This window comes from Artemia franciscana, chromosome 1 (assembly GCF_032884065.1).
Source record: "Artemia franciscana chromosome 1, ASM3288406v1, whole genome shotgun sequence".
NCBI lineage: Eukaryota > Metazoa > Arthropoda > Branchiopoda > Anostraca > Artemiidae > Artemia > Artemia franciscana.
In genome coordinates, this window is record NC_088863.1 from 52,110,414 (window position 1) to 52,123,464 (window position 13,051).

The 13,051-nt window shown below is 33.7% G+C and overlaps 1 protein-coding gene across 6 annotated transcripts in view; it reads right to left on the reverse strand.

Annotated features, from left to right (window-relative positions):
- LOC136031171 (ero1-like protein) overlaps positions 1 to 13,051 on the reverse strand; it is a 79,055-nt gene that overhangs the window by 48,946 nt on the left and 17,058 nt on the right. For all 6 annotated transcript variants that reach the window (XM_065710558.1, XM_065710546.1, XM_065710551.1 and 3 more), the window contains exons 2-3: positions 8,678 to 8,851; positions 1,310 to 1,429 (exon numbers count right to left, since the gene is read on the reverse strand). In XM_065710558.1, the coding sequence (XP_065566630.1) occupies positions 1,310 to 1,429; positions 8,678 to 8,851 (294 nt within the window). The remainder of the gene's footprint in view (positions 1 to 1,309; positions 1,430 to 8,677; positions 8,852 to 13,051) is intronic.

Consider the following 13,051-nt stretch of genomic DNA (forward strand, 5'->3'; position numbering starts at 1 on the left):
CCCCTGCTCTAAGACAAAACTAAATTTCTTTATCTATATTAGTTTATGGGAAAGAAATATTTACCGTATTACCACTCATTCCAACAGACTTCAAAAGAGAGGCTTTTCGACAAAAACAACTACCATAAAATCGTCACATTATCGACTAACCAAGTATGAGAAACTAGTGAATTATTTTCCTTCATCTCCTAGTATTTAAATTTTCTGAGATGGTAACCTCCCAAAATACACTCAAATATTTGGGTTTTATTTTTACAAAATCGTAGATCTAGCACTTCTCTTGTTTCTTTCCCCTTAAAGGATCTTTCATGAGCCCGTCCCATATATTCGGTCTTTGGTCATCCCGGCGACAGAAATACTACCTGGGTTCTAAAACCTTCACTCATACAAGAAAGCCAGCGAAAGATGCTTTGCAACTGAACCGAATTCCTAAAATAGTCTCCAATAAACGACTGAGGACACATTCCTCTCTTTTCTTTGCTGCTCATGCTTCTGCATCATCCTTAACTACATTGTCTACTGTGATTTGACCAAGCTTCTCACACTTCTGACGTACATTCATAACCCAAATTTTGATCCAGTTCAGTAATTTTGTCCATCCGTTTTTTTTTTTTTTTTTTTTTTTTTTTTTTTTTTTTTTTTTTTTTTTTTTTTTTTTTTAAGAAGATCAACAACAGTAATAGGCCCAAAATTTTATAGTTTTTTGAGATGAGGTCCTTCACACCATCAGGACAAATCTCAAGAAGGGGAGGAAGCTAAGTAGCTAAAGTCGTCCCCAAATTTTTGCATGACGCAAACCTCTGTGTATGTATGTATTTTTATATATAAATGCTTCAGGCCCCCTATGAAACAAAACGTCACATCCTCTGTAAACAGCATAAACACATGGACATTCGATAGGTAAACCCTCTCTAAAAATTGGTAGAAAGGTAGAGTGTCTAAAAGGTAGACCCTCTCTAAAGGTAGACCTTCCGAGGGAACCTCTAGCCCCCAGTCCCTGGGAAAACGTCTTGCCTTGTAAAGAAATCATAACACCAGTATCCCCTAACCAGGGATGACAATTTACAGGAACATGGAAAAAAAACGAACAAACATGGGATTTGAATATATTCCAGATTTTCTGAAAATTAACTTTTAAAGGCAAATTAGCAATGCCGCAAAAACAACTACCTTACAAGTAAAAAAGTGGTAAGCCTAGAGAAATTTAACCAATTAATAGTCAAGAAGAATAGAGGGAAAAATGGGGTACAACTTATTCAGAAAATAAAGCTGAAAGACTGAATAATTTCAAAAGCGTATGAAGAATTACCTTGTAAAACCTAAAATAATTCTTAGTTAAAAGGCTTGTTATTCTCGGGAAAATCTTGTTGTTATTCAATGAGTCTACATAGGCAACGTTACATTCACAGTCATTGACAGACCCTTCAAGCTGAAAAATAGAGTTGAATTAAATTTAGCAGTAAATAGCCCAGAAAAGGCGGCAGTTTAAGATAATAACTATCAAGACACTTTTGTAAGATAAAACATGCTATTAAACATGATTACAAAAATTATCATTTCACTATGGAAATGCCTGTTTGGATCACAACACAGGTCAGGTGCAGTGTAGTGGTAACTGTTCCTGTATAAGTTCTCAAAGAGATCATAAAATGCCTCGCACATCAATAAATGGTAACATGGAAATACATAATACAGCCCATATAAAAAAATGCACAATCAGTGACAGGAATCAGGGAGAGGGGTCGTAACGTAGCATTTGATCTGGCATTCATTCGGAGTAGCCGGTCTTGAAAAACCCATCGCAGTTGGTTTGTTTCAAGGCGTGACCATAAAAAGATTATGCTTGTTACTAGATAAAAAATCTTTTTTTTTTCAAATTTTGCGAAGTACCAACTACCTAAAGATAATTTCGAACATTTCCGAGGATGAAGATTTTTGAAAGAAAAAGGTGAAATTTGTTTCGTGAACTGTTCAATTGAAAGCGTAATTCACAAAATTCTGTAAGCATCAGCAGATGATTATCTGAGAATTCGTAATATAAAATTCCCAATTCGAGACTCAGTCAGGGTGTGGCTTAGCATTTAAGCTAGTATTTATTCGGACTATCTGATCTCTGGGTAAATAATTGCAGCCAAGGCGATAAAATCATAGTATGCATCAAATATGAGGAGCTACATTAGCTAGTGGGGGGCATAGCACGACCATAACAAACTTCTACTTGTAATTCAGGAAGAATAGCATTTAGTTTTCTCACATGTTTCAAAATGCTATCAACCTCATCAAAAACTTAGGTACTTTCAAGGGGAAAGGAATGATCATTTTGGCCAAAAAAAAAACTACCAAAATTTGTATTGATTATGAATATTTTACTTATATGAGTTTATACAAAACTAGCTATTGGTGTGGCGCTTCACGCACCCCCAAAGCCCCCCCGCGCGCGTAAGTCGTTACGCGCCTTTGCAGTTGTGTCCCTGTGTCCCACCTGTGAATATATATATAATATATATATATATATATATATATATATATATATATATATATATATATATATATATATATATATATATATATATATATATATATATATATATATATATATATATATATATATATATATATATATATATATGTTTTTAACTACGTAAACCTTGCAAATATACAACATTCTTCGCTGTCCCATTGTCTGTGCATATACAAAGCCTTATATACTTATAATGACGTCATATGCAAACGCTCTTTTTACAAACAAACAAACATGCATACATAAAACTTATTTTTATATAGATAGATAGATAGATAGATGTACATATACAATACAAATTAACTACGTAAAACTTGCGAATATACAACATTCTTCGCTGTCCCATTATCTGTGCATACAAATAGATTGTCAGGTTTACCGACCCTCGAACATGCAACATACAATTGTCCATGGGAAAAACAATCTGTATTAAGATCGATACCGCATTTTTCTAATGATTGCCCTTGAGCTTTGTTGATGGTGATTGCAAATGCTAATCGAATTGGGAATTACAATCTTTTAAATTGAAAAGGCAGATCCGTTGGAATCATGGGAATGCGAGGAATAAGAACAGCCTCACCCTCAAAAGGCCCTGTCAAGATTGTTGCCTCTATTATATTGCCTTATTATCTAGGTATTATAGGTAATGTTTGCCTGAAATCTCCCGCAAGCAATATTAATGTGCTGCCAAAGGGTTTCAAATTTCCTCGCAAATCTCGCAATGATTGATCCAGAGCCTAGAGCGATTTTTTGTGTGCCATTGTGCACTCGTCCCAAATAATAAGTTTGCATTGCTGCAATACTTTACCCATCCCAGATGATTTGGAAATATTGCACGTGGGAGTTACAGTAGAATGCAAATTCAGAGGCAATTTCAAAGCGGAATGAGCAGTTCTTCCACCAGGCAGCAAGGTTGCGGCTATTCCGGACAACGCAATTGCCAACGCTATGTCATTTTTGATCGAATGAAGTAAAAGCTGCTGTATCTCGTCCCAAGATTGATTACAGGTAAATGTAATAAATAAATCTGGACTACCATAGAGACGAACATACGCAATAGCATCTTGAGCATATTCATGCATATGACAGGGACTGCCAGCATATGACGAAGGTAAAATCGTTAATCTTCCAACGTTAGTGGTATTACCGTCATTTACAACTGCATCTCACAAATGAATGTAATGTTCAGAGCGGAGCTTTGTCTGATTCAGACAGATAAATAGCAAACGTTCTGATTCAATCTTTGCATACATATCAACGATGTATTGGTGAAACAATTGACGGCATTTTAAAATATAATTATCTTCATTGTGACAAATCATTAGTCTATAGGAATAATAATTCATTGCGCTGCATTTCTTATCCGTTTGTTTGTTAGTGGATGGATCTATCAATTTATTATTAAAGTGATAGCTGTCGGCTCCATCCCAAAAAATGATAGGATATTGTAGGGCGTCGTAGCATCGATGAGTTTCAGCAATTCTTACCAACTGCGCGTTTCGCTTATGAAGAATAATATCTCGAGGTAAAAACTGATCACCGACCATAACGATTGCCACTTTGTCGATAGTTGGAGCATTGTATCTACGCACATGTTGGCCAGTAGGCTTTTAGTCAGCGGAAATAACAATTTTATGCGTATCAGTAGGCATCAAATCGATTGCTGTTTTGAATAGGCGCACTAAATCATTATTTTCGTGGAAAAGATGTTGCAATTGGGAAACGATAGTCCTTTCAACGTTGGGAGAAATTTTGCAACGTGCATTCAATTCAGAATTGCTATCACTGATGAAGTACAGTTGTAAAGATTTATGATTCTCACCTGAGAATGGTAGAAGGGACCCTGCTCTATGATAAATTTGCCCTTTTACTTTGAAAGTAGGCATAAATTGATCTTGATTTTCGATTTGGGCACCAAACGACGTCATTTGGAAACATGAGTTATATTTTCTGATGTTTAACAAAAAACGCTTAGATTCTGACGTAGTTCCAGTAAGCAAAGTCTTCAATGGCTCTGGTGGTGCAGCCAGTTGAGGAAGTTTAACTTTTCCTGAGACGCAACACATTCCCATTGTTTCACCATTAAATTTCAAGGCCTTGTAATAGGGACAAATTTTAGACATAGTCCCGATTTGAACACATCTACTCAAGCTATAATCATCGACTGGGCTGTACCTGAATGCCAGGCGATAATTTTCAGGTTACTCTTGTGATTCCTCGGTACGCTTTCTTTTGGCATTATCTCTTTGAGCCTCAAGCCTGTTTTCACGTTGTTCTTGTGATTCCTCGGGACGCTTTCTTTTGGTAATTTCTCTTTGAGCCGCGAGCCTGTTTTCACGTTGTTCTTGCGATTCCTCGGCACAATTTTTTTTGGTAATTTCTCTTTTAGCCGCTAGCCAGTTTTCACGTTGTTCTTGTGATTCCCCGGCACGATTTTTTTTGGTAATTTCTCTTTGAGACGCAAGACTGTTTTCACGCTGTTCTTGTGATTCCTCGGCATGCTTCCTTTTCTTACTTTCTCTATTAGCCGCAAGCCTTTTGGCATTAACTCTTTGAGCAGCTTCCTCGGCTGTTTCTTCTGCCAGTGTAGGATTTATACTAAAATTTCGATTTGAATTAACTCTTTGAGCAGCTTCCTCGGCACGCTTTCTTTTGGTAATTTCTCTTGAGCCGCGAGCCTGTTTTCACGTTGTTCTTGTGATTCCTCGGCACGATTTTTTTGGTAATTTCTCTTTTAGCCGCTAGCCTGTTGTCACGTTGTTCTTGTGATTCCTCGGCGAGATTTTTTTTGGGTAATTTCTCTTTGAGACGCAAGCCTGTTTCCACGCTGTTCTTGTGATTCCTCGGCACGCTTTCTTTTCTTACTTTCTCTATTAGCCGCAAGCCTTTTGGCATTAACTCTTTGAGCAGCTTCCTCGCCTGTTTCTTCTGCCATTGTAGGATTTATACTAAAATTTCTCTTTGAACTAACTCTTTGAGCAGCTTCCTCAGCTGTTTCTTCTGTCATTGTAAGATCTATACTAAAATTTCTCTTTGAATCGCCCTCTTATATACTTATAATGACGTCATACACAAAGCCTTTGACGTCATATACAAAGCCTTTGACGTCATATGCAAAGCCTTATATACTTATAATGACCTCATATGCGGACAAACACAAACACACCAACACCTGGCTGGCGAGCCCCCCCGAGCGCGCGTAAGTCGTTACGCGCCATTGTAGTTGTGTCCCTGTGTCCCACCTGTGAGTATATATATATATATATATATATATATATATATATATATATATATATATATATATATATATATATATATATATATATATATATATATATATATATATATATATTTTAAACTACGTAAAACTTGCAAATATACAACATTCTTCGCTGTCCCATTGTCTGTGCATATACAAAGCCTTATATACTTATAATGACGTCATATACAAACGCTCTTTTTACAAACAAATAAACATGCATACATGCAACTTATTTTTATATAGATAGATAGATATACATATACAATACAAATTAACTACGTAAAACTTGCGAATATACAACATTCTTCGCTATCCCCTTGTCTGTGCATACAAATAGATTGTCAGGTTTACCGACTCTCGAACATGCAACATACAATTGTCCATGGAAAAAACAATCTGTATTAAGATCTATACCGCATTTTTCTAATGATTGCCCTTGAGCTTTGCTGATGGTGATTGCAAATGCTCATCGAATTGGGAATTGCAATCTTTTAAATTGAAAAGGCAGATCCGTTGGAATCATGGAAATGCGAGGAATAAGAACAGCCTCACCCTCAAAAGGCCCTGTCAAGATTGTTGCCTCTATTACATTTTCCATTGTTTTTTTTTTTACGACAAGTCGCGTGCCATTGCAAAGCTTTGGTGGGTTGATATTTCGTAACAGTATTACTGGTACGCCTATTTTTAGTTGTAGCACGTGTGGTGGAAACCCTGGGAGATCAAGGGAATTTAAAAATTCAGATGGATAATTAACCGCTTCATTTGGTTCCAGAACTGTGTCGACTGACTTGTAAAGGACGGCCTGGTCTCGAATCTTGGTCAAAATAATATTGTTGATTTCCTGGACGTCTTTATTCTTGGCTGCCAGAATCGCTCGTTCACTTAGCCATTTATAATTTTTATAATTGGTTAGAATATTCGGAAATACCTTTACAACCAATTCATTTTTGGACGTCACTAAATTACAGAATTCAGCAGGCAGTTGTATACGTCCTGAAATTGAGTCTACTGGGAGCTTTCCGTTTCCAATTGCCAGCAATTGATCTGAAAATGTTTGACCAGAGTCATCGTTTTGCAATTGGACACGCATATTTGTAGTTAATTTTAATGTCTTTACGTGTGCCCATAAATTAGAATTTTTCAGGCAAGCATTCATTTCGTCTGCAGGGGTTAATCTAGGTATTATAGGTAATATTTACCTGAAATCTCCCGCAAGCAATATTAATGTGCTGCCAAAGGGTTTCGAATTTCCTCACAAATCTCGCAATGATTGATCCAGAGCCTCGAGCGATTTTTTGTGTGCCATCGTGCACTCGTCCCAAATAATAAGTTTGCATTGCTGAAATGCTTTACCCATCCCAGATGATTTGGAATTTTTTTTGGTAATTTCTCTTACTAAAGTGTGCGGACAAACACACAAACATACAACTTATATATATATATATATATATATATACATATATATATATATATATATATATATAAATATATATACTAGCTGTTGGTGTGGCGCATCGCGCCACACGTGTCACCGGGACACAAATGACGACCGGGACGCAAGGAATATAAATGACGACCGGGACACTCAAAGAGAAATTACAGACCGGGACACCGGGACACAAATGACGACCAGGACCCGGGACATAGAGAATATAAATGGCGACCAGGACACAGGGACACAACTACAACAGGGACACCGGAAGGCAAAAGGGGGGATATATAAATTACGACGGGAACACAGAGAATATTCGATTAGCAATCACCATCAACAAAGCTCAAGGGCAATCATTAGAAAAATGCGGTATAGATCTGAATACGGATTGTTTTCCCATGGACAATTATATGTTGCATGTTCAAGAGTCGGTAAACCTGATAATCTATTTATATGCACAGACAATGGGACAGCGAAGAATGTTGTATATTCGCAAGTTTTACGTAGTTAAAAACATTATATATATATATATATATATATATATATATATATATATATATATATATATATATATATATATATATATATATATATATATATATATATATATATATATATATATTTATATATATATATATATATATATATTTATATATATATATATATATATATATATATATATATATATATATATATATATATATATATATATATATATATACAATTTTTATTATATAAATGATATATATTATAATAGACATATATCCAATACTTCTTCTTCCTTAAAGCAGAGTGCATTATAACCTTAAAAGAAAGGTGGGACAAAATTTGCTTGCGTTTTGCCAAGTCCTTCAATTTACACACTGGGAAGATTTCCCCGAATTTCACAACCTCACTAGAACCCACGTGTGGCGATTAGCCTCAATAGCAATTCCAACATACTCTCCATTCTTTGATGTTATAAGGAGATCTTGAGAAAAGTTTTGTCGCCTTTATTTTGGAGCACCTTTTTAATTCTTGATACAGGTACTGAACCAAAAGCAGCTCTTTTGTCTCTTTTTTAGTTAATGGAGTACTGTAGCAATTACTATTACCGCTTTTTCTTTTGCGATTTCCGTTTTTTACCCATTTTTTATGCTTTTTTGGCTCAAGCTTTTTTAATGTTTCATATTTTAAGCTCCATTTTTTAATCTAGTATTTCACGCAATCCTTTTTTAGTCATCAGTATTTTTAGTTATTGCTCTTATTCTTAATTATTTTGATTCCAAATGCTATGATTTTTAAATTATTTGACTTAGAACGTGAGTTTGGCTAGTAATACCGTGGTCATTTATCAATGAACTATTATCTTATTTCATTACATCGTCTTTTAAATTAGCCTTGCCTAACCTTTCACTTCATTTACCAAGAATATTATGATTATGCTCCAAACCTCAGAAAATCTAAAAGCAATGTTCTTTACCTCACAGAAGCATCTTTCACTAATAGCTTTGTTTCCGTATTTTGATGGTTGTCCAGCATTTTTTGCGTGTAAGAATGGAGAGAATGAACTTTGACACTTAATAGATGCAGACAAGATAATAAGCGCAAAAGTTAAACTGCATACAAGCTTGACCATAGTTTCGAATGTGTTCAACTGCAATAAAAAGAAAATCGGTATAAGTCGCAACACGTGAAATGTGCGGTGATACATGAAAAAAGAGTGAAAAACTAGTTCTTCATCTTGACCCTTTATTCAGACAAGAGACATCAACTTGGGAAGGGACGGGGAGGGTTGTGAAAAGTACCTTTCTTTAGCAGTGTCATTAAAAAATCGAAAACCCCCAAAATGCTCCTCTCCTTAGACTTTGAAAGACAGTATTTCTTATCTTGTCTTACATCTTAAAAAAAATATCCCCTCAAAGTTTGCGAATCAACTGATTCTTTAGAGTTTAATCCCCCCCCCCCAAGTTTTTATGGAACTTAGATTGTGCAATTTTTAGATATACTAGAAATATTGAAAATATACATGTTTTTTTTTTCTTTTTATACAGTTCTTTCTGGTTATTTAAAGCTTACTTTTCTGTTTTAACTATGTTAGCTGATTTTTGTTTATTTTTAGGAAAAAAAAAAGCGTGAGCTGTCAGCAACATACATGTGTAAACTGCATAACTGTCACCCATTCACAAGAATTTGAGTGAATGGATAAAATGTATTTTTAAAAGGCTAGGGAACAGCAACTTTATTGTTTATCAACTCTGAGTCAAATATATTAAAAAAAGATGTTTTTTTCAATGAAATACAGTATTTTTTAAAAACCGTTGGGACGGGGACCGATTGACGTGCCGGAACTCATACAAAGAAATAACTAAGAATAGATTTGTTCAAAAAAGGTTATTGAAACTCATTTCAATCCTGCAGCATCTTTGTCAAATTTCCAAAATTCCAGAAACAGAAAGAAAATATGGGTCAGGCCATAATTGCTACTAGTGTCAGTGGTTCTGGATATTTTATTTTTGATGTAAGTTTGAATTTAGAGTTTTTCTTTTGCTCTAGCATTTCGTTTTAGAAAGTTTTTGTTGTGTTTTCTTCTTGCAATTGAAAACACTCCATTGTTAAAACATAGATATTTAGCATCCCCACGAGTTAGAGTAGCCACATTCTTGATAGAATAGCATAACTCTGAAGGTACTACGATATTTGAGTATATAATAAGGTTTAATTTTCACCCATACTATATAGTAGTACAACACGTGGAATAACAATTAGGAAGAGAAAATGGTAATAATACAAAATGCTTCCCTAATAGATGAAAAATCCGATTTATGAAAGGACAATCAGACTCAGCGACAGTTCTTTACAAGGCTATCAATTTTCAACATTCTACGCTAAACGCTGCATATCTTCTACTTCCAGACAGATTTAAGATTCTACTTCATGTCTTCTATTTTCTACTTCCAGACAGATTTAAGATTCTACTTCATGTCTTCTGTCTTTTACTTCCAGACAGGTTTAAGACTCTACTATCTATCTTCTGTCTTCTACTTCCACACAGATTTAAGATTCTTGTTCATGTCTTCTACTCCCAGATAGATTTAAGATTCTACTTCATGTCTTCTGGCTTCTACTCCCAGGCATATTTAAGATTCCACTTCATGTCTCCTGTCTTCTATTTCCAGACAGATTTAAGATTATATTTCATGTCTCCTGTTTTCTACTTCTAGACAGATCTAAGATTCTACTTCATATCTTCTAATTTCAGACAAATTTTACGCAATAAAAAAAAGTATTAATAACATTTTCCCCACCGACACAGTTTGGAACAACTTTGCTATGCTGAAACAAACAGGTTCGTTCATTCTCAAAATTTCCATTCCACTAGTCATATAATCCACTTTGATATATCAATTTTCTTCACATTCGGAGGGTTAGTCACAAAAACAGAGTACAATCTTTTATTGCTTTTAATATTTTCTTTCGTGTTATGAAAGATTCTTTGTTAACAAGCAAACTTTCACAAGATCAAACTGCCGAGCTAGTTGCTTTCTGTCAGGTAGCCTACATTATATATATATATATATATATATATATATATATATATATATATATAATATATATATATATATATATATATATATATATATATATATATATATATATATATATATATATATATATATATATATATATATATATATATATATATATATATATATATATATATATATATATATATATATATATATATATATATATATATATATATATATATATATATATATATATATATATATATATATATATATATATATATATATATATATATATATATATATATATATATATATATATATATATATATATATATATATATATATATATATATATATATATATATATATATATATATATATATATATATATATATATATTAAATAAAAAAACAAGTTTTTTTAACGGAAAGTAAGGAGCGACATTAAAACTTAAAACGAACAGAAATTACTTTGTATATGAAAGGGGATGCTTCCTCATCAACGCCCCGCTCTTTACGCTAAGGTTTGACTCTTTCTCTTAACTCTACTTTTTAAAACAGTAAAACAAAACTTTAGCGTAAAGAGCGGGGTGTTGATGAGGGAGCATCCCCTTTCATATACGAAGTAATTTCTGTTCGTTTTAAATTTTAATGTCGCTCCTTATTTTCCGTTAAAAAAATTTGTTTTTTTTTTATTTAATTTCTGAACGTTTTTGAATCAATGCATGTTTTGATTTTGGCTCTCCGCAGGTGAATAATTAAAAAAAATTTGCATATTTATTTTTTTGCTAAATGGCTTACTCAAAGTTTTGATCGAATGATTTTGAGAAAGAAAGGTGAGGGGGAGGAGGCCTAGTTGCCCTCCGATTTTTTGGTTACTTAAAAAGGCAACTAGAAATTTTAATTTTTTTTTACAAATGTTTTTATTAGTAAAAGATATACGTAACTTGCAAATTAGCATACGTAACGAACTTTTGTATTCTCATGTTTTTAATACGTATACGAAGAGGTACGACCCCTCGTCAGTACCTCGTCCTTTACACTAAAGCTTAAATTTTGTCCCTATTTCTTAAGAATGACCCCTGAATCACAAAAGCCGTAGAATAAATAGTTGATATTACTAAAAATACTTTAGCGTAAATAGCGAGGTATTAGGAGGAGGTGAGCCCAAAATATGCGTAATAATTTTTGTTCGTTTTAAGTTTTAATGCTTCTCCTTACTTTCAGTTGAAAAAACTTTTTCATATTTATTTTTTCATTGTATTTTTTTAAATAATGCTAGAAAATCCTGCGCTCCCTTCATGAAAATTTTCTTCCCCTGTGACAAATTCCTCCAAGGAAAGTTCCCCCAACATATTCACCTCTTCTCAACCCCCCCCCAACCTAAAAATCCCCCTGAAAACGTCTGTACACTTCCAAATAACCATTACTATATGTAAGCACTGGTCAAAGTTTGTAACTTGTGGCCCCTCCCACGGCGACAGTGGGGGAGTAAATCGTCCCCAAAGCCATAGTTATAAGTTTTTTTTTACTACGCTGAATAAAATGGCTATCTTAGAATTTTGATCTGGTGACTTTGTGAAAATAATTAGCGTGGGAGGGGGCCTAGGTGCTTAAAAAGGTCACTTTTTAGTCACATTTTTTGGTCACTTAAAAAGGGCACTAGAAATTTTCATTTCCGTTAGAATGAGCCCTCTTGCAAGATTCTAGGAGCACTGGGTCGATACGTATCACCCCTGGGAAAAAAACAAACAAAAACAAACAAACAAACAAACAAACAAACACGCATCCGTGATCTGCCTTCTGGCAAAAAATACAAAATTCCACACTTTTGTAGATAGGAGATTGAAACTTCTATAGTAGGGTTCTCTGATACGCTAAATCTGATGGTGTGATTTTCGTTAAGATTCTATGACTTTTAGGGGTTGTTTCCCCCTATTTTCTAAAATAAGGCAAATTTTCTCAGGCTCGTAACTTTTGATGGGTAAGACTAAACTTGATTAAACTTATATATTTAAAATCAGCATTAAAATGCGATTCTTTTGATATATCTATTGATATAAAAATTCCATTTTTTAGAGTTTTGGTTACTATTGAGCCGGGTCGCTCCTTACTACAGTTCGTTACCACGAACTGTTTGATATATATATATATATATATATATATATATATATATATATATATATATATATATATATATATATATATATATATATACACATATATATATATGTATATATATATAAACATAAGTACATTGAAAAACATACAGCGATGCACATTAGCATGATACATTATAATTTTCATTTATTTATGATTTAAACG